Here is a 27,888-nt window from a genome sequence, read left to right as displayed (position 1 = left end):
GGTCCACTTGTGCTGACTTCCCCTGTATGTATTGTATGTTGTCCTTCCCTTCACTGAAGTTGACACTTGTCTACTATCTAGTTAGCAATTTCTCCTCCCTCTCCCTCCCCACCCTCACTACCATCAAAGAATGCTTTTTTCTGTGTGTAAACTTTTCTTGAGTTCTTTTAATAGTGATCTCATACAGTATTTGTTCTTTCGTGACTGATTTATTTCACTCAGCATAATGCCCTCCAGATTCATCCATTATTTCCCTAGGATATATTCCTAGGAGTGGGATTGCTGGATCATATGGTATGTCTATTTCTAGCTTTTTAAGGAAGCATCATATTGTTTTCCAAAGTGGTTGTACCATTTTACATTCCCACCAGCAGTTCCAGTCTCCCCACAACCTCTCCAACATTTGTTACTTTGGGTTTTTTGGATTAGTGTCAGCCTTGTTGGAGTGAGACGGTGTCAAAATGTAGTTTTGATTTGCATTTCTCTAATGGCTAATGACAGTGACCATTTCCTCATGTTTCTGTTAGCTGCCTGAATGCCTTCTTTGGTGAAGTGACTGTTCATATCCTTTGCCCATTTTTTAATCGGATTATTTGTCTTTTTGTTGTTGAGGTATTACAGTATCTTGCAGATTTTAGAGATTAGATCTTTGTCCAATATATCATAGCCAAAAATTTTTCCCCAGTCTCTAGGTTCTCTTTTTACTCTTTTGGCAAAGTCTTTTGATGAGCATAATTGTTTGATTTTTAGGAGCTCCCTGTTATCTAGTTTCCTTTCTGGTGTTTGTGCATTGTTACTTATGGTGTGTATACCATTTATGCTATGTATTAGGGCCCCTAGTGTTGTCCTTATTTTTTCTTCCATGATCTTTATCATTTTAGATTTTATATTTAGGTCTTTGATCCATTTTGAAATAGTTTTTGTGAATGGTGTGAGGTATGAGTCTTATTTAATTTTTCTTCAGATGGATACAGTTATGCTGGCACCATTTGTTAAAGAGACTGTCTTTTCCCCATTTAATGGACTTTGGGCCTTTGTCAAACATCAGCTGCTTATAGGTGGATAGATTTATGTCTGCGTTCTCAATTCTGTTCCATTGGCCTATGTGTCCGTAGTTATACCAGTACCAGGCTGTTGTGAACTACTGCAGCAGTATAATAAGCTCGTAAGTCAGGTAGTAGGAGGCCCTCCACTTTGTTCTTCTTCTTCTTCAGTAATGCTTTAGTTATCCAGGCCTCCTCTCTTTCCATATAAAGTTGGTGATTTGTTTCTCCATCTCTTTAAAAAGTGCTGTTGGAACTTGTATCAGGATTGCATTGTATGTGTAGATTGCTTTGGGCAGAATTGACATTTTCACAATGTTGAGTCTTCCTATCTGTGAGCATGGTATATTTTTCCTCTCGTGTAGGTCTGTTGGTTTCTTGCAGTAGTGTTTTGTAGTTTTCTTTGTATTGTCTTTAACGTCCCTGGTTAGATTTATTCCTACATACTTTATCTCCTTGGGGGCTATTGTAAATGGTATTGATTTGGTGCTTTCCTTTCAAAAGTTCTCTTTGTTGGAATAGAGGAATCCTACTGATTTTGTATGTTACTCTTATAGCCTGCCACTTTGCTAAAATCTTCTATTAGTTCCAGTAGCTTTCTTGTGGATTCTTTGGGGTTTCTGTGGATAAGATCATATCATCTGCGACTATGGATACTTTTACTTCTTCCTTACCAATTTGGATGCCGTTTATTTCTTTTTCTTGCCTTTTTGCTCTGCCTAGGACCTCCAGCCGAATGCTGAATAAAAGTGCTGATAAAAAGCATCCTTGTCTGGTTCCCATTCTCAAGGGAAATGGTTTCAGTCTCTTTCTGTTTAGAATGATGTTGGCTGTTGGCTTTGTATAAATACCCTTTATTATGCCAAGGAGTTTCCCTTCTATTCCTATTTTGCCAGGAGTTTTTATCAGGAATGGGTATTAGAGTTTGTCAAGTGCCTTTTCTGCATTGATTCATAAGATCCTGTGGTTCTTTTCTTTTGTTTTATTTATGCGGTGGAATACGTTGATTGATTTTCTAATGTTGAACCATTCCTGCACACCTGGTATGAATCCCACTTAGTCGTGATGTATTATTATTATTTTTTTATATGATGCTGAATTCTGTTGGCTAGAATTTTGTTGAGGATTTTTGTGTCTATGTTCATGAGGGATATTGGTCTGTAATTTTCTTTTTTTGTGGTGTCTTTGCCTGGCTTTGGTCTCAGGGTTATGCTGGCTTCACAGAATGAGTTCGGGAGTATTCTTTCCTTTCCTATGTTCTGAAATAGCTTTAGTAGTACTGATGTTAACTCTTCCATGAAATTTGCTAGAATTCTCCAGTGAAGCCATCTGGGCCAGGATTTTTTTGTTGGGAGATTTTTGTATTACCTCTTTGATCTCTTCTTTTGGTATGAGTTTATTTAGTTTTTCTACCTTGGTTTGTGTTAGTTTAGGTAGGTAATTTGTTCTAGAAATTTGTTCATTTCCTCTAGGTTTTCAAATTTGTTGGAGTACAGTTTTTCATAGTATTCTGTTATGATCCTTTGAATTTCATTTGGGTATGTTGTGATATCACCCATCTCATTTCTTATTTGGGTTATTTGCTTCCTCTCCTGTTTTTCTTTTGTCATTTTGGCCAATGTTTTTTTGATTTTGTTGATCTATTCAAAGAATCAACTTTTGGTCTTATTGATTCTTTCAGTTGTTTTCCTATTCTCTATTTCATTTATTTCTGCTCTAATCTTTATTATTTCCTTTCTTCTGGTGCCTGAGGGCTTCTTTTGCTGCTCTCTTCCTTTTTGTTTGTGTTGCAGGGTTAATGTTTTGATTTTGTCCCTTTCTTCTTTTTTGATGTATGCATGTATTGCTATAACTTGACCTCTAAGTGCTGCTTTTGCTGTGTCCCAAAGGTTTTGGTAAGATGTGTTTTCATTCTTATTTGAATCTATGAATTTCTTTATTCTAGCCTTGATTACTTCTATAATGCAGTAGGTTTTAAGCAAGGTGTTGTTCAGTTTCCCTGTATTTGATTTTTTTTTCCTTGCTGTTTCTATTTTTATGGCATTTTGATCAGAAAAGTTGGTTTGCATTATTTTAATGCTTTGGGTTCTGGTAAGGCTTGCTTTGTGGCCTAAAAACTGATCTATTCTGGAGAATGTTCCATGTGTGTTAGAAAAGAATGTATACTTGGCTGCTGTGGGGTGAAGTGTTCTGTATATGTCTATGTGGTCAAGTTGACTGATTGTGGCATTTAGACCTTGCATATCTTTATTGAGTTTCTTTCTAGATATTCTGTCCTTCACCGAAAGTGGTGTGTCGAAGTCTTGTACTATTATTGTGGAGCTGTCTATTTCTCTTTTCAATGTTGTTAGAGTTTGTTTTATGTATTTTGGAGCTCTTCCACTGAGTGCGTATGTATTTATTATGATTTTATCCTCCTTGTGTATTGACCCTTTAGTCATTATGTAGTCTCCTTCCTTATCCTTTATGGTGGATTTTGTTTTAAAGTCTGTTTTTTCAAAGATTAATATTGTTACTCTTGCTCTTTTTTTGGTTGTTGTTTGCTTGATATATTTTCTTGCATCCTTTGAGTTTTAGTTTGTTTATGTGGACATAGATTTTTATTATTTAATTTCAATGATGTTAACATGTGGAGAAAATGTGAGTTGTAGAATCAATGAAATACACTAAAAAAAATTGAAATATATAATATTATAGCTAAAAATCTAAGATCAATCTCTCAAACATGGCTTTTCTTGTCAAAAATCTCCACAGTAAGAATTAAATACTAATTCTGCTAGCATGAAAAGATATGACTAGGAAAAACCGTTGTTACTGTCGTCAGGTGCTGACTCATAGAGACCCTATGCACAATAGACAGAACCATTGCCTCGTCCTGCACCATTCTCACAATTGTTGCTATGCTTGAGCTAATTGTTGCAACCACTGTGTCAAACCATCTCGTTGAGGAGCTTCCTCTTTTTCACTGACCCTCTACATTACCAAGCATGATGTCCTTCTCCAGAGAATGATTCATCCCGATAACATGCCCAATGTATGAGAGATGTAGTCTCGCCATTCTTGCTTGTAAGGAGCATTCTGGTTGTACTTCTTCCAAAACAGATTTGTTTATTCTTTTGGTGGTCCATGGTATATTCGATGTTCTTTGCCAACACCACATTTCAAAGGCATCAATTCTTCTTCAGTCTTCCTTATTCATTGTCCAGCTGTCACATGCATTTGAGGCAATTGAAAACACCATGTCTTGGATCAGGCACACCTTAGTCCTCAAGGTGACATCTTTGCTTTTCAACACTTTAAAGAGGTATTTGCAGCCTATTTGCCCAATGTAATGCGTCTTGATTTCTTGACTGCCGCTTCTGTGGGTATTGATGGTGGATCCAAGTAAAATGAAATCTTTGACGACTTCAATCTTTTCTCCGTTTATCATGATGCTGCTTATTCATCCAGTTGTGAGGCTTTTTCTTTACTTTATGGTGAGGTGTAATCCACACTGAAGACTGCTGTGTTTGATCTTCATCAGTAAATGCTTCAAGTCCTCTTCACTGTCAGCTAGAAAGGTTGTGTCATCCGCAGGTTAATGAGTCTTCCTCCAATCCTGATGCCCCATTCTTCTTCACATAGACCAGCTTCTCAGATTATTTGCTCAGCATACAGATTGAATAGGTGTGGTGAAAGGATGCAACCCTGAAGCACACCTTTCCTGACTTTAAACCATGCAGTATTCCCTTGTTCTGTTCAAACCACTGCCTCTTGATCCATGTACAGATTCCTCATGAGCACAGTTAAATGTTCCAGAATTCTCATTCTCTACAATGTTATCCATAATTTGTTGTGATACACACAGTCAAATCCTAGCATAGTCAATAAAACATGGGTAAACATCTTTCTGATATTCTCTGCTTTCAGCCGGGATTCATCTGACATCAGCAATGATATTCCTGGTTCCACGTCCTCTTCTAAATCTGGCTTGAATTTTTGGCAATTCCCTGTAGATTTTTTTTTACTTCTGTAGCTGTTTTTGAATGATCTTTAGCAAAATTTTGCTTGCATATTAGTATTTTTAGATAATTTCCACATTCGGTTGGATTACCTTTCTTGGAAATAGGCAAAAATATGGATTTCTTCCAGTCGGCTGGCCAGGTAGCTGTCTTCCATATTTCTTGGCATAGACAAGTGAACACTTCCAGTGCTGCATCCATTTGTTGAAACATCTCAATTGGTATTTCATCAATTCCTAGCACTTCATTTTTTGCCAATGCCTTCAGTGCAGCTTGGACTTCTTCCTTCAGTACCATTGGTTCCTGAGCGTATGTTACCTTGTAAAATGGTTGAACATCGACCAGTTCTTTTTGGTATAGTGGCTCTGTGTATTCATTCCATCTTCTTTTGATGCTTCCTGTGTTGTTTAATATTTTCCCTATAGGACCTTCCCTACTGCAACTCGAGGCATGAATTTTTTCTTCAGTTCTTTCAGCTTGAGAAATGCTCTGTGTTCTTCCCTTTTGGTTTTCTATCTCCAGGTCTTTGCATGTGTCATCATAATACTTTACTTTGTCTTCTCAAGCCGCCCTTTGAAATCTTTCATTCCACTCTTTTACTTCATCATTTTTCCATTTCTCTTTAGCTACTCAACATTTAAGGATAAGTTTCAGAGTCTCTTCTGACATCCTTTTAGGTATTTCCTTTCTTTCCTGTCTTTTTAATGACCTCTTGCTTTCTTCATGTATGATGTCCTTGATGTCATTCCACAAGTGGTCTGGCCTTTGGTCATTAGTGTTCAATGCATCAAATCTGTTCTCGAGATGGTCTCTAAATTCAGGTAGAATATACTGAAGTTCCTCCTTTGGATCTTGTGGACTTGTTCTAATTTTCTTCAGCTTCAACTTGAATTTGCATTTGAGTAACTGATGGTCTGATCCACAGTCTGCCACTTGCTCTGATAACTGAGCTTTTCAATCGTCTCTTTCCACAGACGTAGTTGATTTGATCCCTGTGTATTCCCTCTGTCGAGGTCCATGGGTATAGTCACCTTTTATGTTGGTGAAAAAAGGTATTTGCAATGAAGAAGTCACTAATCTTGCGAAATTCAATCATGCGATCTCCAGCATCGTTTCTATCACCAAGGCCTTATTTTCCAACTACCAATCCTTCTTCTTCTTTTTCCAGATTTTGCGTTCCAATCACCAGTAGTTATCAGTGCATCCTGATTGCATGTATGATCAATTTCAGACTTCAGAAGCTGGTAAAAACTTCAGTTTCTTCATCTTTGGCCTTAGTGCTTGGTGCATAAATTTGAATAATAGTCTTATTAACTGGCCTTCCTTATAGGCATATGGATATTATCCTATCACTGACAGCATTGTACTTCAGGATAGATTTTGAAATGTTCTTTTTTATGATGAATGTAACACCATTCCTCTTCAAGTTGTCATTCCTGGCATAGTAGACCATATGATTGTCCAATTCAAAATGACCAATACCAGTCCCTTTCAGGTCACTAATGCCAAGGGTATCAATCTTTATGAGTTCCATTTCATTTTGATCATTTCCAATTTCCTAGATTCCTACTTCCTACATTCTAGGTTCTGATTATTAATGGATGTTTATAGCTGTTTCTTCTCATTTTGGGTCATGCCACATCAGTAAATGAAGGTCCTGAAAGCATGACTCCATCCATGTCATTAAGGTTGACTCTATTTTGAGGAGGCAGCTCTTCCCCGGTCGTCCTTTGAGTGCCTTACTACCTGAGGGACTTATCTTCCAGCACTATATCAGACAATGTTCCAATCCAGCACTATATCAGACAATGTTCCACTGCTATTTATAAGGTTTTCACTGGCTAACTCTTTTCAGAAGTAGACCACCGGATCTGTCTTCCTAGTCTGTCTTAGTCTGGAAGCTCAGCTGCAAGCTGTCCACCATTGGTGACTCTGCTGGTATTTAAATATCAGTGGCATAACTTCCAGCAACACAGCAATACACAAGCCCCCCCTCTCCCCAGTATGACAAACTGACAGATGCGTGGGGGAGAGTCCAGAGGTTTCTCAAAATTTTGGTTGTGTGTAAGAGTTGCCTGATTTATTTGTTCAAAGTGTTGATTCCTAGGGCCACCCCAGACCCACAAAGTTGGAATCCCTGGTCATGGCACCCAGGAATCAGCATTTTAAACAAGCTACTCAGGCCACTCTGATGAAGGTGGTCTGAGGATCTATGCTTCCAGGCACATTGCACTGAGCCTCTTTGTGGTGTAAATTAAGCTCTCAGATCATAGGTTGGGATACTTCATGAAGTCCCATGGCAGCCAAAAGTAAGCAAAACACATTTATTTTTAAAGAGGTGTGGGCCTTTATTGGAAACAGCCCAGGAAGAAAGGAGTGAAGATAATTTGACATTAAAATAGTGAGTCCAAAACATCCAATTCCTTAAAAAGTCCTAAATAAAAAAGTTATGTTTTCCTTTTTATGATAGTTATCTTTAAATTCTTTAACATTCGATCATTTATTCAACCCACATATTATATAAGGGCTAAGGCCCTTCACCACTAGATAAAGTCTGATGAGTCTAGTGAGAGTGGCCTCAATAATATATTTCATTACATTATAAAGTGGTCAGTTTAAGGTTAGATAAAGGAAATGCCATGTTATTAGAGAAGCGAAGTAGTGGAATCATTTCCTATGATTCTTGTCTTAATCAGAAATTTCAGTCTTTCCAAAATTCCTAGTGGGTATTCTAAATGTTTGAGGAATTACTTCTTCTAACATGACTTTCTAATTCTGTGTTCTCTTGTGTCAGATAGTTCTAATGCCTAAAGGACTTCCAATGCCTAAACTAATTATTTAGTCATTTAGGAAACTTGTGGTATTTTATCAACTTTTTTCAGTTTAGTAATTCAGTGAGCTGTTTAGTCATCCCCTGACAGGATGGGGTGAGGCAGGCTGCAGGGAGGAGTGGTAGCATCTACCTAAGGGAGAATATTCTTACTCAGCCAGCGCTGTTTTCTGTGAATTATAGTAAGTTCGGGGTTGTGAAAGTCTGACTTACAACTCCTACTTGTTCTTTAGTGTTATGTAAATTTGCCCCCACCTTGAAGCAACTGAGCCAATCTCTACCATTACTTGCAACAAATTCTTCATCACAGCCATCTTCACTTGCTGTCTGTGCAGCTTTTAAATCATTGAAAAGGCTTCAAGCCTCTTCTTGCACTGAAGTAAGGCTAAATAAGAACTCTATGCACCTGTTCTGACTTACTACAGATTCAACTTAAAGATACACTTAGGAATGGATCTTGTTGGTAACCCAGGGACTACCTGTAAGTTAATTAAGAACTGGACTATATTGCAGAAGGTGAGAGAAATGGAGAAACGAGCCTGAGACAGCCACCCGCTCTTTTTCTTTACTGGTGCAATAATTTTTCACAGCTCTATGGTAACTTTTTTTTTTTTTTTATGGTAACTTAGAGTTTACATCATGTTTTCACATCTACATTCTCATTTGATCTTCACAACATGTTTTTGAGTTAAGAAAGACATTTCTATTCCTTATATTTTACCATAAAAATAACTTCATGTTAACCAAGAAGGCTAGTATCTTACCCCAGGACTGATGGTAAGCTGGGACTCAAACTTGGGTTTTCTGATTTCAAGTTGAGAGCTACTTTTGCTGCTGACACTATTTCTCGTCTTGTCAGGGCAATGTGTGGTGTTCCTGGATGAGGGCTCATATTTGAAGTACAAGGGCAGTATGTATAATAGTAGAATAGTGGAAGGACATTATGTGACTAGAATCCCTTGGCAGATGGGGCTCATAGACCCAAAACCCTGATTTGAGAAAGACCTAGTGGTTAGAAAAATTTGCCTTGACTCCTCACATTAGAACCTTCTAGAACTGGGGGCAAGGAGAAGGCAGCCAGGTAGTGTGAGAGCTCCTCAAATGCTCCCAAGTCGAGACTTCCTGGCTCTAAAATAATTCTCAGCAGTGTGAACCTAAAGCTGAAGTTTCTAGATTTGGCGAGGATTAAAAAACCATCTGTTTCTGTGGCTGCTTTCTCAGGAATCCAGTGGAGTCAGAGCTCTAGATACAGCAGCAAAGCTCTCTGAGGGGTGTCCAGAGATTCTGGGTTGAGGTTTGGAGCTGACCCTGTACGTGTCCTGTCCTTATCTTCTCACACTCACTCACACGCTGTCATGTTCCCTCACACGCCCGCACACTGTTCCTGCATGGCTGCTTGTTGATAGCAACAGCAACTCTGCCTCAGCTCTCTACAGTATTGTCCTGCTCATTAAGACAAATCCAGGCAAGAGTTCTAGTTAAACACAAGTCCACTGTACTCTTTTGAGCAGATGCAGATTTTGAAAATTGCTTCTAAATCATATATTAGTATATGGAATCCCACTTTCCAATTAAAATTGATTTTCTTAAAAAATTGAAACTTAGAGGATTGGATGGATTTCTTTTGGCTCTAAGACATAAAATCACTTTTTAAAGAATGAAGCCAATTTTTAGAAATTAGACTCTTGGTAACAATAGTCATAATGCGTTCACATCTGTTGCTGCATTTGATCCTTTTAACGCATTATTCAGTTAGAGAGGCGAGATGAGGGGATCTAACATGTGTGCATGCGGCTTGCCTAAGATTACACAGCTTGCCATGGCAGAGCTGTTTCTAGACTCCTGCAAAGCTGTTCCCGGGGTGGGTGGCTCTGGAAGCGTTCCCCAGGCCCTGGGCTTCAACAGCTGACCTGTGACTGCAGTGAAACTCAGCCAGTTCGGCAGATGTGTTTTATCAGGGTCTATTTTTTATTGGCCATAGGAGATCCCTTGGGCTTCCTCTCAGAGTGGATGAGGTGTCACCAAACCCAGGGTTGGAAGGTCAAGAGGACAAAGTTGGTTAGCTGCACAGGAACAGCCATGAGAAGACTAAAGCCTTTGCTCAGACCCCATTCAATCCTCAGCTACTTCTGGAAACCTCTACCTCACTCTCCCAAATCAGCACTCAAGTTTTGCAGCTCAGCCCAACCTACCCAAGAACCCGAGCCTCACTTTGCTTCCCCTGCTGGAAAGAGAAAGGAGGGGAACCCACAGGTGCATTTTAATTTACTCTGGCAGTGATTCTGGGAAACAACTGGTTATATTTACATGTTGATGAAGCTCCTGTTATATGCTAGATCTTGCACTGTTGCCTGTTGTCTTTGTTGTGTGCTGTCCAGTTGATTCCTACTTGTATTGACCCTAAGGACAGAGTAGAACTGCCCCATAGGATTTCCTAGGCTGAAATATTTGCACTAAAAAAAAAAAACCCAGTGCCTTCGAGTCGATTCCAACTCATAGCGACCCTATAGGATAGAGTAGAACTGCCCCATAGAGTTTCCAAGGAGCGCCTGGCAGATTTGAACTGCTGACCCTTTGGATTTGCGCTAGGCACATGCAAAATTGCTGTAGGCTGGTGGCAATGCAGGAGGACTTTCAGCTGGTATCAAATACACAAAAAAACTTAAAAAGCAAGTTTCACACATCTAAAATCTGCTTTTAAATCTCTCCTCTTGGGAATTTTTGCCCTCAAAGCTGCCTTCAATTTAAATCAAACATACCTGGTTAAACAGTTTGTGAGGAAGGCACGGTAAGCAGAGTGTAAATTTGGCTTGACCTTGAACCACCTCCTGAAGGGTTGGAACCTGCCCAGAACTTTCCCACTAGACCCCCTTTGCCTATCCAGAAAAAATGTTTGGTTTTGGCTAAATAAAGCAATCATGATGTACAAAATAAAGTGCAAAACATCAGTGCCGGTTACCTACTCTCATTTCCCTGTTTGGCGTAACATCAACTTTAAGAGGAAAAAAAAAAAAAAAAACACAATAGCATTTTAAACGAACAGGGTACACTGGGTTGAATAGCTACTTGGTTTTATTGTTTCTCTGGCCCTCATTGCAGAAGGCCACATGGTAGCCTTTGGATCTTAAGATGGTGTGGTTTAACCCATCATATCTTAAACCTGCATTTTAGGAGTTCTGAAAAGCCTGTGTGGTTCCCCTTGCCCATTCTCATTCTTTGTTTTGACAATTGATGAACAGGTAGATTGCAGCTACAGATTTGCCAGCCTCCAGCCCAAAGCAAAGCCAACCAGAGTAGACCTCATGCCCTCAGCTTCATTAGCTTTGCCTTCACTTTAATCACTCCACTCGCACCACCCCCCCTCGCCCTAGTTTAAGGTCAGCTCCTTGGTTTCTCACGCTCTGATTCCCTAACATTTTGTGGTCTCTGCTAGCTTTTCTAATGGGATTGATTGATCTAGGTTGGGGAAAGTAGCAACACAACTAGACAAAAATTCCATAGGCATTGTGCTGGGACAAATTGTTTTTGTCGTGTCTTAGAGGGAGTTGAAGATTCTCCCCAAATGAGTTGTTGGTACTGTATCAACCACCTGTCTACCAGTTTGTTGTATCGCAGTGGCTTGTGTATTGCTCTGATGCTGGAAGCTAGGCCATCAGTATTTTCAATGCCAGCAGAATCATCCATGATGGACAGGTTTCGGTGTAGCTTCCAGGCTAAGACAAACTAGGAAGAAAGGCCTAGAGATCTACTTCTGAAAATTAGCCAGTGACAAGCCTACGGGTCACAACAGAATGTTGTCTGATATAGTACTATGATCATGAAAATGGAGCAGGATCGGGCAGCGTTTCATTCTGATGTGCATGGGGTTGCCATTAGTTACAGCTGACTGCAGCAGCTAACAACATTAGGTACTATGTATTGAGTTATTTTCACCATTTATGAATTCAAGCCTATTTTCTACACTGTGCTGTGATTGTGTTTGTGTTTACTGTTATTGTGGATTTTGTGCTCCCTGACTGATATCTTCTCTGTGTTTAGTTGTCATTTACTGAAGATATTATCGATAATGGAAATGCAGAAGATTGTTGTCTGAGCTCCTCTGCTCCTGCTTCTCCCTACCACTTCTGATTTTGATATTCAAATGTATTTAAGTTTCTTTGTTTTCTTCATTAAGTTCCCATGAAAGATCAGAAAGTTCTTACCTTCTTATTATTTTTCTTTTTTCACTGCTAACTCTACGATGACTATATTTTTAAAACAGAATACCATTGCTGTCGAGTCAATTCTGACCCATAGTGGCCCTATAGGGCAGGGTAGAACTGCCCCATAAGGTTTCCAAGGCTGTAACCTTTATGGAAGCAGACTGCCACATCATACTCCCCTGGAGCAACTGGAGGGTTTGAACCACCAACCTTTCGGTTAGTAGCCAAGTGCTTTAACCACTGAGCCAGCAGGGCTCCTAAAATGAAGAATAATAGCCATCATTTATTGAATGCATACTGTTTGATAGACACTTTCCATACATTATCTTCTTCAATCCTCACAAGAGCAATAAGAAGAAGGTATTACCAGCTAAATTGTACATTTGAAGAAATAGATGCTCAGAGACGTTAAAAATAAGTTCCCAAATCCCCTAGCTCGTGAGTGGCAGAGATTTGAATCCAGCGCAGTCAGAATCCAAAATTTGTAGTAAAAGCAAACTGGTAATTTTTTTATAGTAAAATTTATGGTAAGAGTAAACCACTCGACAGGAAATGAGGGCCCATAAGGTTTTCTAATTTGGATGAATTGCTGCTGTTGTTAGGTGCTGTTGAATCACTTCCAACTCATAGCAACCCTATGTATAATAGAATGAAATGTTGCCTGGTCCTGTGCCATCCTCATATTCATTGCTGTATTTGAGCCCATTGTTATTGTAGCCCCTGTGCCAATCCATCTCATTTAAGGTCTTTTTCTTTTTTGCTGACCCTTTACTTTACCAAGCATGATGTTTTTCTCCAGGGACTGGTCCCTCCTTATAACATGTCCAAAATAGGGATTACATTTAAAAAATCTGAATTCCAGCTTTTCTTTTTTAAAAATGATTGGGCCCAGTGGGCTCATATTACTGCATGGCAGTAGTAAGCCCTAAGGAGTGCCACTTCCTTTAGGCATATGTGTTTTTCAGGTGGACAAAACCCCTCCACTCCCACTGCATTACACCTGGTCCACTTCACTCACCTAGATCACTTGTTTCACACCTGTGCACATTTGATTTTGCATTCCTGAATCTAGTCTCTAGAGCCAGTTGTCTGATGCCTGCTAACTGTGTGACCTTGGACAAGTACTTCATCTCTCTAGGCCTTGGTTTTCACATCTCTAAGAGGGGGATAAGATTAGTACCTGGCTCTTGTTTTGAAGATTAGATGCGGTTCATATAAAATGCTTATGCTCATGAGGAACCTGTACATAGATCAAGAGGCAGTTGTTCAGACAGAACAAGGGGATACTGATTGGTTTAAAGTCAGGAAAGTTGTGCGTTTAAGAGTTGTATCCCTTCACTATACCTATTCAATCTGTATGCTGAGCAAACAATCTGAGAAGCTGGACTATATGAAGAATGGGACATCAGGATTGGAGGAAGACTCATTAACAACCTGTGATATGCAGATGACAAAACCTTGCTTGCTGAAAGTGAATAGGACCTGAAACATTGATGAAGATCAAAGACCACAGCCTTCAGTATGGATTACACCTCAACATAAAGAAAACAAAAATCCTTACAACTGGATCAATGAGCAACATCATGATAAACAGAGAAAAGATTGAAGTTGTCAAGGATTTCATTTTACTTGGTTCCATAATCAACACCCATGGAAGAGGTAGTCAAGAAATCAAACGATGCATTCCATTAGGCAAATCTGCTGCAAAAAAACCTCTTTAAAGTGTTGAAAAGCAAAGATGTCACCTTGAAGACTAAGGTGGACCTGACCCAAGCCATGGTGTTTTGAATTACCTCATATGCATGCAAAAGCTGGACGATGAGTAAGGAAGATCGAAACTTTAAATTGTGGTGTTGGAGAAGAATATTGAATGTACCATGGACTGCCAGGAGAACGAACAAATCTGTCTTGGAAGAAGTACAAGAAGAATGCTCCTTAGAATCAAGGATGGAGAGACTATGTTTCACATACTTTCAACATGTTGTCAGGAGGGATCAGTCCCTGGAGAAGGACATCATGCTTGATAGAGCGTCCGTGGAAAAGAGGAATACCCTCAACGAGATGGATTAACACAGTGAGTACAACAATGGGCTCAAAATGGCAATGATTTTGAGGATGGCACAGAACCAGGCAGTATTTCGTTCTGTTGTACATGGGATCACTATGAGTTGGAACTGACTCAACCACAACAACAACATGGTGCCTGGCACATAGTAAGGTCTCTATAAAGGACAGGTGTTACTATTAACCACTATTTTGAATAACTGCTATGTGAAAATGGTGTGGTGGAGGCGTCTAACCCCCTCTAACTTCACAAGGGGGAAGGAGAATCAAGGTCAATAGCCCAAGTCTGATTCCTCTGAGGTGGAGGTCAGACATACCTCCTCTCTCTGCCATCTTCACCAACTTTGGCACCAACCATTCCTCCCATGGCACTGTCTGCTTCTCTGCTGTGTTCAAGAATTCATTGCAATGGCCACAAAGAACTCACAGACAATACTCATGATTATGGGGTTTATTAGGGAAGTAACAGGTTATAATTCAGGTTCAGGAATGCTCAGGATACAATTCTTCCATCAGGACAGCCTCTTCTCAGCTGTGCCTGCAGGCACTCCTTTGTCTGGCCCCTTAGCCTCTGCCCTGCTTGGGCAAGTGTTACAAAGCTCTTTTAGTTTTGCTGATAAGTGATGGGAGGCACCCCACTCCACCAGTAAGCCCAGGCCTGGCCCTAATGCACTCAGCTTTAGCTCCATGGGTTGGTAAACCTAGCTCCACCAAGTGCCTGGAGGTACCCTACTCCACCAGCAAGCCTCCTGCCTGCAGGCACTCAGCTTTCTCCCTCTGTGGGCTGGGCCATCTTTTGCTTGTCTCTTGGTTCTGCTACTGCTGTCTTCGGTGTTGCAGATCTCTCTCTCGGTACTCTGGTTCAGGAGCTTCTCAGCGTAGGAATCCTGTGACCAAAGATGCACTCCACTCCTGGCTTATCTTTCTTGGTGGTGGTGAGATCATCCCTACCCGCCTCTGGAATGGCTCATTTTAAGCCTAACGGGGTGGCAAAACTGACCAAACCCCTCGTTCGGGTTCCATATACCATATTTGCATGGTCCCACCCAACATGGGTGCCATGAGCTTTATTTGTATTATTAGCAAACTATCCAATTCCCTTGATGGGCCACTATTACCTTATTTGCATAGTCTCACCCAATCACCTGGGTGGGAGTTACAAGACCTTGGCGAGAAAGGCCATGTAAAAACGATCCATTGCACCACACGCTATCTCCTCAGAAAGTGATGTTCCACAAAGTTTGAACAAGAAACCTTTTCCAGGTTCTCCTGAAGTGTGAACTAGGCTATTGGAACCATTAGCCACAGAAACATGATTGCCTTTTAATGGGCAATATAGTATGTGGCCTTGACATTAGACTGACATGGTTCAAGTTCAATCTCTGACATCATGGGGACCTTGGGAAAATTCTTTCTCCTCTTTCTGCCTCAGTCTCCTCATCTGTAAAATGAGCATGATAATAATACTTCACAAGGTTGTGGTGAGGTGCAACTCATGCTTATGAATGGTGCTTGGCACATACTATGCACTGAATAAATGTTACTATTGACAATAGTAAATCAGAGCGTGTAGCCTCTAAGTACACATTTGTTTCTGGGAGATGAAGAACATATTTTAAATTGGATTGTCATGAAAAATCTGGGAAGTTTGAAACTCTTGCCTTCATTTCCCATCTCATAATTCTCTGCAATCTGAATTCTGTTCCCTCTACCCTCCTAAAATTGTCACTTGTGAAGGCCACTCATCAAGTCATATCCAATGGCCTCTGCCCCATCTTCTAGAAGGGACAAGGATTTTAGAGGTCAACCAGTCTAGCAAATTTAGTTCCCAAAAGAGGAAGCTGAGGCTGAGAGAAGTCCTGTGGCTTGCCCACAGCTAATTTGTGACAGACCTAGAATGAACAACTTTACTGGGCTGTTTATTTACTAAAAGACACTGACCCTGTCACTTCAGGATTTATATCTATTTTGACAAGTAGGGTGGAGGTGGAGGGCTTGGAATACAACATGTGGTTGGTATAAGAACTCCGCTTTCTCTCTTTCACCTTGTTCCCTTTGCCAAACAAATGGTGCTTAATAAGGGCCTGGTCTGGTTGCTATGTCAAGAGGGCCGCTCTGTCTTTCCAAGCAGGACCTGGGCCCTGTGCCGCCTCTTCCCTGCTCCCCCCAATAGCATGAAGACCTGGCTTCCTGATGGGTAATGTTTTCTCTTCCCTGTGACTTGCCTCTCTGGGACCGTGTTCCGATTTCCCTGCTGGCTTCTTTGTTTCCTTGGGCTGGCTGCCTTGTTTGTCAGTTTTTAGTGAGGGCTCTGAGAGATGCCAGGAGGTGAGGGGAAGGGCTCTGAATAGGCTCAGTCATTGGACAAACTGACTCGGTGATGGATGAGCCTTCACCCTAGGGACATTTGGGTCAGGAGAAACCCAACTGATAAGTTGTTCCAGAATTGAGTAACCCACGGACAGTGCCAGCAGGGTCTTACCTCTTTTGTGGCTTTTTGTATTAATTTTAAAGGAAATTCTCTGCTGCGTTTCCACATCTTAGTAGAAATACTGCTATATCCCTGATAGATTTAGATATATGCGATATGAATTGCTTTAGAAATAACATTTGCAGGAGAGGAGGGGGAGGAAGGAAGAGAGGGTCTTAAAAAAAAATCCCTATCAAAATATTTCTTTCTTCCAAGTATTGAAAAGGCATAATATAATCCTTTCTTCTTCCAAATGATCTCATAGCTATTTACTAAGGGGAAATACCAAATGTTTATTTATTTTTTTTAAAGAAGCTTCTTCAGTCCTGATGATTCAAGTCGATATCATTTTCCTTCTGACTACAGAGGCTCTGAGATAAAGCTACGCCCAAGTAACATGCCTGTGTCAGAACAATTCCTGTCCTGCAAGAGGTTCTGCGACCTTCTTTATTCCCCTTTCACAGACGTCCTTGAGCCCTTGAGACGGATGTGAACGAGTTTTTCAATCCTCATGCAAAACAACCATCTAAACATAACAGATGACATCAGCTTGGGCTTTTCAATTCCTGGATGGCAGCAGCGTGTTAATCCAGCCTTCATCCTGGATTTCATAAACTAAAACAAGACAGCCTGGCAGGAGGACAGCGCTGCTGCTGGGTTGAGGAAATTGATGACGGGAAAGCATGTGGGCAATCCAGTGTATAAAGCTCATAAACGTGTAGGCAGAGGCTCAGCTACCACTTTGGAAGCTGGACGGCTGCGTCCCACCAGCGAAGGCTAAGACGCAGGACGCTGAGCCTGAGGCTGCTGGGAGACATGAAGAGCCTCTTGCTGCTGACAGCTCTCCTTGTCCCTGTGCACCTGGTGACGGCCTGGAGCACCAAGTATGCGGTGGATTGCCCTGAACGTTGTGACAGTAACAATTGCAAAAGCAGCCTGCGCTGCAAGAGGACTGTGCTGGACGACTGTGGCTGCTGTCGCGTGTGTGCCGCTGGGCTGGGCGAAACTTGCTACCGCACAGTCTCGGGCATGGATGGCGTCAAGTGTGGCCCTGGGCTAAGGTGTCAGTTTTACAGTGAGGAGGATGATTTTGGTGACGAGTTTGGTATCTGCAAAGGTAAAGAGTGACCCCTTGCTGCTCCTCGCCAGGGCCAGCTGAGGGCTTTTAGCCAGCTTGGGAGGTGAGGAGGCTTTCCTGTTAATTACTAAGGGGGTAAATGCACTTGGGTTATTGACCCAACACAGGCATCGTCAGAGGCAGAGAGAGAAGGGTGACTCTGCACTTAGCAATATAAATCAGTGTGCAGGGAAGCGCAGAAAGAGATACAGCAACTCACTCATAATGTTTAGGAGATTTAAGGAAAAACGTTGCAAGAGAAGATTATCCTGCCTCCTTTTCCAGAACACTTTAAAAACATGACAGGTAATCCATTATGGATGGTTGAGGTGCCAGCTCCTTTGCCAGGTGGTGATTACAGAGGTCTTCACTAGATAACTTCTTGGAATGGTTTCTAGCCCTGGGTTTTAGTGATTCTTTAATCATGAAGGGATTCACAGGGTGGAGGTCATCACTCACGGTCAAATATTTCTGATGGACGCTAATGTACTTTATGGAATTGAGTGGGCTTATGACATCTAACGAAATAGCTCACATTTTTGGAAGTGGGTACCCTGAAATATAAAACAGACCTCATTCTACTTTATAAAGGTTTTGGTTATTTAGAAAAAGAGTAGATGGCGTAAGGCAAGAAAAAATAACAGTAAGGAAAAAGAAAAATTAGAAATCTGTAAAGAATGAAGTTGGCAGTCTTCCATAGGCACAGAGGAACTTTATTAGGTTGAAATTATAGCTAAATCATGTAGTTTAGTATTTGTAGAATTTATTTTAAAATTAGTTACTGTAGTTTAAAATGTTTAGAATTAAAAGAATGGTGATGTTAAATTACTAGCCCTGGTGGCATAGTGGTTAAGAGCTTGGCTCCTAACCAAAAGGTTGGCAGTTTGAGTCCACCAGCTGCTCCTTGGAAGCCCTATGGGGCAGCTCTACTCTGCCTTATAGGGTCACTATAAGTCGGAATTGACTCAACAGCAAAGGGTTTGGGTTTTTTTGTTTTTTTATGGACATCTACTGAGCTCATCATTAAGAGCTATTATTAAGATGTAACACTTGTTCTGTAGCCCCATTCATCAGTATTGTAATACCATCCATCAGTATTATAATACAAAGAAGCTTTTAAAATTATTAAAAGGATTGGGAAATTTTAAAAATAATGCTTATATTTTAAGTATTTGGTACAATTGTATTCTTTAATGAGTGGTAATCACCCATTATTGAGCTAATCTCACTAATCTCATTATTTTTCCTTTTAGACACATACTGTATAGATTAATCACCTTTTAACCCACAAAACATGCTAAAGATTAAGAAAGAAAACTAGGAGAAATTCAGTTTTTGTTTATAACCAATCAAAGGTAGAAAACTGATGAAACATTTCCTTTGGAGAACATACATGTGTTTCTTTCCACTCACTAGGATCTGTAGTTTCTGCAAATCACAGGGTTTATCAACCAAGAAAGCAGTACTTCACATACGGAAGTTAGGGAGGAAGTGGTTAACACAATCATACTTACGATATAGCCAGAATATGCAATGGATTGTTTTTTCTCTTGGCATAGAAATGTCCTTGTAAATGTACAATCGCTATAAGAAACAAGCTGTAAGGCACCTGGAGTCTTTAGCAGTCTGATATTTCATGGAATGATGGAGGTGGGTGCTAATGAGATACGTTTTTAAAGAGGTCTAGTCTTGCTCTTTTCCCACATCCTTCAGATTGCACCTGAGCCTGGTTTCAAACATTTTTCTCTCTGCTAGAAAGAATAAATCTATGTGAGTCTCAGCAGCTCTAGATGGAGATCTTCTATTTGGTTAGAGGTAAACTCCCTCCTTCAGCGTTTTTACTGAACACCCACGTGGAAACTGTATACTTCAGCTGCATAGCCAGATGTTTTCTAAATATTCAGATGTTTGGCATTGTGTTGCCCAGACTGTTGCCCAGATTGCAATCAACCCGCCAACGCATGTGTATCGAACACTTACTATATGCTTAGCGCTGTTCAGTACATCAGGGGATACAATAGGAGTACCACTGGGAATTTGACTAAGTTTCTGTTTTCAGTATCCTGAACATCACTGCAGACACAATCAAATCCTAATCCTGTGTGCTTTTATGCAAGAGGCTTTTTCAAGATCCCTTTTATAGGGAGTAGTCTTCCCAGCAGGGAGAGAAATGTTTGAAACCAGGCTCTTCTGCAATCTGAAAGATGCTGAAAAGAGCAATCCTAAATCTCTTTAAAAATACATCTCCTTAACATCTAGATCATTCCGTGGAATACTAGATTGCCAAAGACTCCAGATACCTTACAGCTTGTCTCTTCACCCATAGGTGATTGTACATTTACAAAGATACTTTCCCACCAAGAGAACAAACATTCTACATCTATTTTCCTTGGTGCTTAAAGATTGGTTAAACAACTGAGATGTGGTTTATATCACAAAAACCAAGCAATTTAAATAAAGGAATTTATCCTCTTACTATATGTTTTAGCCCAAGTATGTTTTAGTCCAAGTATAAGAACACTGGAACTCTAAAGCTTCTAGTTTGGGGTAGGTATAGAAATAGTTAACCCTCGGCTTTCTTGTACACTTAGTATACAGCATCTTAACTTTGCAAAGGGTTTTACTAGTGAATCCTAACAAGGAAGTTAGATAAATTGTACTGCCGTTTGACAGATAAGGAACTTGAAAAGAGTGGGAGCGGCTCCCTAGAGGATTGATCATGTCGTGTAATTAATTGGTAAGCTTGGTGACAGTCCTTTAGCCCTGGCTAGTTTGAAGACCCCCCCCATGCATTTAAAACAGCACATTCTCTCTGTACACAGTGAATTCGAAGACAGTAGCACATCCTTTAAAGTCTTTGAGGAGCTGACGGGTATGTCTGCTCAATTTCCCACCTTCACTGAGCTGGTGCAGTGGTAACCTGTGACAACCTGTGGACCGGTATTTAAGCAGAGAAGAAACAGAATTACACCTGGGCCAGAGGGGCTGGTTGTGTGTAACTGTCTTCAACTAAACTTTGCAGCAAGGCATTAAAGCAGAGCCTTTGGTCCATTTTCTGCTCTTAGTGTTTTGAGTGTCTTGAGATTTTGTGTTTTGTGATGTGAAGTTTCAAATTTCAAAGGCTGAGTTTTTTGAGAATTGGGTTTTATTTTACAGCCAAGATTCATGAGATTTGTTCAAATCCTAAGGCTGTGTTTATAGGACCCTTTAGGGTAGGGGCTTAAGCCCATCAGCCCTCTCTCTTAACCCCTTCCTTGCCCCCAGATTGCCCCTACGGCACCTTCGGGATGGAATGCAAAGAGACCTGCAGCTGTCCATCGGGCATATGTGACAGGGAGACCGGCAAATGCCTCAAATTTCCCTCCTTCCAATATTCAGTAGCCAAGTCTTCCAACAGGAGATTAGTTTCTCACACAGGTAAGAATTGATTCCATGTAAACATTGACACCAAAGTCTCATTTTCAATTTGAAAAACCTGAAAAATGTCAGTGGGTAGAATTTTTGTTAGGTGCCGTCAAGTCTGTTTCGACTCATGGCAACCCCATGTGACAGAGTAGATCTGCCGCATAGGGTTTTCAAGTCCATAACTGCCAGGCCTTTCTCCTGTGGAGCCACTGGTGGGATTCAAACCTCGGACCTTTCATTTAGCAGCTGGACACTTAACTGTTGTGCCACCACGGCTCCTTGTGAGCAGAATAAGATGTTAATTTGTATGATTTCGTTTTCTGTATTTTACCCAGGGGAAAGACGGACGGTTATTGTGTTTGGTTGTTACTGTTGTTTTTTAAAAGGTCGCATTAAGAATTTTGAGGATAATATAGCCTCCCCTAAAGTTTACCCAGTTTCTATGAAGCATATTAATATGATTAATTACTAAAGAACCTGTAATTAAAAAATAACTGAGATACACAAAGTTCTTCAAATTCTTCAGTGATCTGTTTTATATACTTAGCAGACAAAGCTACTTCTCTCCCAACTTCACATAGAAAAAATACTCTGAGGAATTTATTGGATAAGGCTTAAGAGCCAAGATAGAGAATATAGAACATTTCTTTCTTTTTTTTAAAGCCAAATGGAGACACTTCAATGGAACCATTCCAAGCATGCATTTTTATGGGGAGGGTGGGAGATAGTGTCCGTGATTGAAATTTGGGAAATGAATGTAATTGTACTAACGCTCATGTACTTCTTGTTAGTCCATGTGTGTTTCTTCCACAGTTTGTTAGAACCTGAGAAATACCCAGCTTGTAAGACGATGGGAGGCACATATTTGGTTATCTGGTTGAATAAATGGCTAGTACAGTAAGCACCATTAAGATGAAAATAACTCATTTAAAACAACATGTAGACACAGCAACTTCTAGTATCAACAAACTGTACACTTTTTCTCTGATATAAATAGTTGTTAATCCAAATCCATTCTTCTTCAAATTAATTAAGATATAAAATATTTGGCACATGTCTTCATTTTCCCAACTTCACCTCCTTCCTACAGATGGGTACAACTAAGCATACTAAAATGTGGGGGAAATATTCTGTATTTAAGTGAACTATTTGTTTTAAGAGTGGTTATGCCCTTAAACATTAATGTAAATCAAAAACTTCTTTTTACCTGTTGGGTGGGTATCTTTGTGAATATTTGATTGGGAAATGGAGACATTATAGACATCTTACCTGTTTATGATTTGTCCTTACGGTCATTGAAAAGCAAGATAGAAAAGCACTGGATTTCATAAGACCTGGAATTTTTTTCTTTTATTATTATGGTGAAATTCATATAACATAAAATCAATATTTTACAGTAAATAGTTCGGTGGCATTAAGTACATTCATAATGCTGTGCACCACTGCCTCTGTCTAGTTCCAGATCATTTCCACCATCCTAAAAAAAAACTCCACACCCATTAAGCAGTTACTACTCCCCATTCTCCCCTCCTCCCAGCCCCTAGCAACCACCAGTCTGTTTTCTGAGAACTGAAAAGTTTGTGAAAAGCTAGATTGCTTTCAGTACAGGTTTGAAATCTGTTGTCTCAGTACAGCGAGGTGCTTCAAACACTTGCAGCTTCTTTTTGTCTTATTTTGCTTTCTTGAAACCACAAACTAAAAAGTATTTTGAGGTGACAGGTCACACACCCATCTTACTCATTTAAGGTCTAGAGAGAAAATTGAATCCATTGTGAATCTTTGTTAGTGTCTGGGATGAAATCTATGGGGAGCCATGAACTCACCTTTGAAATAATCCCCATGACGGGAAGGAACTCTTCCTTGTGTCTCACCTGTGTCCCTCCTGGCGCACAGGACAAGCGGTATTTGCCCTTGGCCTGTCTTGGGCTGCCCTGCAGTCTTTCCTCAGGCCTGCCACCCTCACTCGTTTGTTTGCAGATTTTGCTAATATCTTTATAGCTATATGTTATCTAGGAAACAGATTTATTTCTGGGCAGAAATTATAAGTTACACAAATATATTTCTATACCAAAATTAGGTATCGGGATCCTTATTAGAAGTTTATGGAAAAACAGTTGATTTTCTCCCTCCTCTGACCTAGAGTGTTTCTTTTCATTGGCAACAAAAAGTGATAGTAGCATAATCTTGGTAAACCTTGGTCAAGTACTGAATGGAGAGCATTATATCCCAAAGACCTCCTGGAGAGGCTTCCTAGGAGCCCCTGTGCTGAATCGTGCCTTGGCTACATGAGGCTTCTTGGGGTTCATGTGCTGTAGTTTACAGGAGAGGGCTTGGGGGCCTCAGTTCTGCCACAGGCTTCACATCACCTCTGCATGGAACTGTTTGGGACCAGCCTTCGAGAGCAGGTTAAATGGCTCTGAGGTTTACTAGCACAGGGGCTCCCCGAGGTCCCTTCCATACCTGGATTGTGTGAGATCATCTTCTCCAACTTTCTAATTGTTGGTCTCTCTTTGCCTTTTGGAGCTATAACAATAAGCTAATCTTTTTCCCATATCAGTTAGTGTGAAAAACTTACACAGAGATCTATTTTTACAGCATTTACTCATTCAAGAAATATTCACTGAAAACCTACTATGTTCCAGGCTGGCAGTATAGTGGTGAACAAAGTCAAGTCCCTGCCTTCGTGGAGCTTGTATTCCAATGGTGGGCAGAGATAATACAGAAAAAAAAAAAAGACAAATACATCCTTAAGATAACATCAGGTGGTGGTAGGTGTATAAAGAAAAACAATTCAAGGGAGTTCTGTCTTAGATAAAAAAAAAAATTTAGATGGAGTGGTGAATATAAGTAGCACATAATCTTTATATATATTAAAGATTTCATTTGAATTCCATTGTTAAAAAAAAAGGCAAAGCTTTGCTTGATCTCGGAGTTATCAGCATTTGAGCATGATTTGTATTCCTTCTAATTTCAGAGCATGACGTGGCATCTGGAGATGGAAATGCTGTGAGGGAAGAAATTGTGAAAGAGAATGTGGCCCGGTCTCCTGTAATGAAATGGTTAAACCCACGCTGATACTGATGGGATTTCCAAGTGAAGGCTTTACTTTAATGATTGTTCAACACACAGGCAACATTTAGGAACAGTCTAGATTATAGCATAGGGACATATAATTTTTGAAAACCAATTGCAATTCAGGGTGGGTCCAAAAAAAAAAAAAAAAAAAGGTAGGCTACTCACAATCTATAAAATGCATATGACTGAATACTTTTAGATAATTGTTAACTATCTGAATGCTGAACATATAGATTTGTTAAGTGTGTGTATAGTAATATTGAAGAGCTACAAATGCCATTTAGATCATGTGAACGTGGAGGCGGGTCAGTCCAAGAGAAATCTAGCCAAAGCTGAAGCCCATGGTGAGCCTGCCTGCGGGTTCTTTGACTGGGATGCACATTAATGTTGGGACGCAGGATGGAGGAAGAGTTATGAGCAAGGAAAAGTGGGGGTGGGGGACGGAGTGTAATATTTAGCTCTTCCTTGTGGCAGTTTCAATAGAATTTTAGTGTGCTTTTTTACTTTGGGAAAAGTCAGAACAAAACAGCCAGAAACCCCCTGAAGGAAGTGGAGAATGTTTGAAGCTTGTGGGAATTTGAGTAACAGCCTTGAAGTGAGGCCGGTTTCAAAGGGCTGCTAATACCGTCCCCAGGTTAGGTGTATCTGAGGGATGATACTGTGGCAGAGGGTAAGCACACACTTCCATACATGGTTTTAAAGAATGCAACCTCAGAGGTAGAGCTAGGAAGTGTTTTGCCCGCTTGTGAGGGTAAATATTTATATATTTTTGTAAAAAAATTTTTTTTTACTATGAGTCATCCCCTGTACCATACCCATATTTATCATCCTCTTGTTTTTTTTTTTTTTTTTTGAGGAAATGAACATATTAAGTCTGTTTAAAATGGTTAGATAAAGATGCAACTCTATAACATTTTTCAACATTAGAGACATTGTAAATTTATTATTAATAATTACAATAATGTTAACAGTAATAAGCATAAGAGAAACCTAGAAAAATCCAGTCACTATGGGTTTATGGATTGTCAAAAATGAACAACAGAGAGAATTTATTTAAAAGCAGACGTAGTGGCTTAAATGAGTTTAAAATTTAAAGTGGAAAATAGCTTCTTAAGAGGTTTGTAACCGAAGAGTCAATTTTCAGCAGGAAGCATGTCAACTTCAAGATGTGGCTCATTTTCATGTTTCTTTTTCTTTCAAACATGAATAAGGAATACAACTGGGAGGACCTCAGCACAAAGAAAATTGTTGTAATAAATGACTTCAGGAAATATTTGCAAAAGTATTTTATTTGGAGGGGAGAACTTATTTAAGAATTATTTCACTATTTACCTATATTTTATTCTAGAAGTTTGTCAACAGACTTGTGGACATGGATGTGGGAGGGTCTTTGAATATAAGCTGAATAAGCTGTTTTGTTTTAAAAGGACAAGTTTATTACCGTTCAATAAAAAACCAAGACACAGCTGTTCTGAGTCTATTTATGATTTCAAGTTATTTTAATGATTCATGCAAATGAATTTAATGTGCCCTTTATGCATATTAAAAGGCAGGTTCTTAAACTGAATTTTCTGCTACAGATAAGCCTCTTCCACCAAAATATAAGCTAGCACTCTTATTTCTTTGCTTTACATTTTTGGCCTACTTGTTCCTTCTAGCATTTTTAAAGTTGTCGTTAGTTGCGGTTGAGTCAGCTCTGACTCATGGAGATCTTACGCATGACAGCACAAGACGTTGCCTGGTCCTGTGCCATCTTGTAAAGCCAAAACCAAACTGGTTGCCCTTGAGTCGGTTCCAACTGCCCCACAGGGTTTCCAAGGAGCGGCTAGTGGATTCAAACTGCTCACCTTCTGGTTAGCAGCTGTATCACTTAACCAGTGGGCCACCAGGGCTCTTATGCCTTCTTGTAGATCTCTATATATTAGCCCATTCTATGGAGGCAAAATATATGAACACTTCTATCTGTGACTTAAGTTAGCCAGGGAGCTAAGGTTTGAAATGACAGTTTCTAGATCCTTCGTTGGTTGGCTCTACCATAGGATTAAAACACTGAACTCAGGGCATATTGTGTTCTGTTTCATTGCTTTGCTTTCTTTTCCTGGATTTTAACTTCTTGAAGGTGGAAACTTCCCAAGTTCTATATTGGAGGGGGGGGGTGCGGGGGAGGGGAACGTTGCCCTCGAGTTGATTGCAACTCATAGTGAACCTGTAGGACAGAGTAGAACTGCCCCATAGATTTTCCAAGAAGTGCCTGGTGGATTCAAACTGGGGACCTTTTGGTTAGCAGCTGTAGCTCTTAACCACTACACCACCAGGGTTTCCAGATTCTGAAAGGAAACCCAAAATAATTAAATTTCAATTAGTTGTTAGCTATTGACTGAAAATTATGGATCTATAAATGCCAATCCATTTTCATCAGCTCATTTATGTTCTTACTCAGAAGTAATACTTGTATTTCATTTTTATTTATCTCCTTATATTTTGAAAGTGGTTGCACTTCAGGAAACACAAGACAAGCCGATTCTTTCAGTGCCTGTTGAAAAACAGAGTAACTTACAATTTGGAGTACTGACAGTGTCATATCCAAGAACAGCATATGCTGACTCACACTTAGGAGGAATTATGGAAACATTTTGAGTGAATTGATAAAATGCAGTGGGTTTTTTGGTGGTTTTTATAAGGATCTGCATAAGGAAAAACATCTCATTTGCCTGATTTTTTTTTTTTTTTTAAGATGGTAGACCTGGTTGTGAATGAAATAAAAAGTTACATTAATGCAAGATATTAAGACCCTTATTAAATAAAAACAGAGAGCACTAAAAGGCTTTCCTTCCTCCGGGTGTAATGAAATTTCAGGATATGCCATCAGGGAGCGGGTTTCGTAAAGATTTGAGGCCTGGACCTGAAGCCCGGGCCTCAGTCTAGATCCCTTTATGGTGGTGTGGAGCAGTGGAACGAGAGCTAGCTTGGGGCAGGGACTTGTCTTTTCTTCTAGCTCTGCAGTTACTAATTGCGTGACTGTGGGCAATAAAACCAAACAAAGGTGGGCCCATTAGTGCTCAGTTGTAAGCATGTTTTCTAGAAGCCCAGCTTCAAGCTACCTGGGTTCTTCACACTCTTTCTCATAAATGCTGGTACTTGTCTTTCCGAGATTGCTCTGTTGGTTTCTGACTCTATTCTTCATTGTAGTGGTCTCCAAATTTTTTTTTTATTTTTCAAATCGCTGCACATTTTTTATCACAAATATTTTGAGCCTGCAGTTTGAAGCTGTATACACACTATATATAGTATTAATATTACGTTCATTGTAAAACATATACTCAGACAAGAAATTTTTAAACAAAGATGAAATAATAAATGTAAATAAACGTTCTGAGGTTTTCTTCTTACACCCCAATGGACCATTCTGGAAAGCACTGGAGAAGCAAAAGAAAATGCCATAGATCAGCGGTCTCCAACGGGGCTGAACTTCATTTAATATTGGAGAGAATCCAAGCTGACGCACAGTCAACACAATAAATATTCTTTGGATGGATGGATGGGTGGGTGGATGGATGGACAGATGGATGGATGGACGGGTGGACGGGTGGACGGGTGGATGGATAGGTGGATATAGGGATGGATGGGAGGAGGGTTGGATGGGTAGACGGATAAACGGATGAGTGGAGGGATGGTTAGGTA

The 27,888-nt window shown here is 40.1% G+C and overlaps 1 protein-coding gene across 2 annotated transcripts; it reads left to right on the top strand.

Annotated features, from left to right (window-relative positions):
• The first annotated feature begins 16,762 nt into the window (after positions 1 to 16,762).
• Positions 16,763 to 25,874, top strand: ESM1 (endothelial cell specific molecule 1). Of its 2 annotated transcripts, XM_003408033.4 has the most exons (3): positions 16,763 to 17,727; positions 20,992 to 21,144; positions 24,107 to 25,874. In XM_003408033.4, the coding sequence occupies exons 1-3, from the start codon at positions 17,427 to 17,429 to the stop codon at positions 24,205 to 24,207; spliced, it is 555 nt and encodes a 184-aa protein (XP_003408081.1). In that variant the 5' UTR covers positions 16,763 to 17,426; the 3' UTR covers positions 24,208 to 25,874. The 2 variants fall into 2 exon arrangements, with proteins under 2 accessions (XP_003408081.1, XP_003408082.1); XM_003408034.4 differs by lacking the exon at positions 20,992 to 21,144.
• Positions 25,875 to 27,888: the final 2,014 nt, after the last annotated feature.

The sequence above is a fragment of the Loxodonta africana genome, chromosome 2 (genome assembly GCF_030014295.1).
Source record: "Loxodonta africana isolate mLoxAfr1 chromosome 2, mLoxAfr1.hap2, whole genome shotgun sequence".
Taxonomy (NCBI): Eukaryota; Metazoa; Chordata; class Mammalia; order Proboscidea; family Elephantidae; genus Loxodonta; species Loxodonta africana.
The sequence above is the reverse complement of the archived record's forward strand: the minus strand, read 5'-3'. Positions and strand labels throughout refer to the sequence as shown.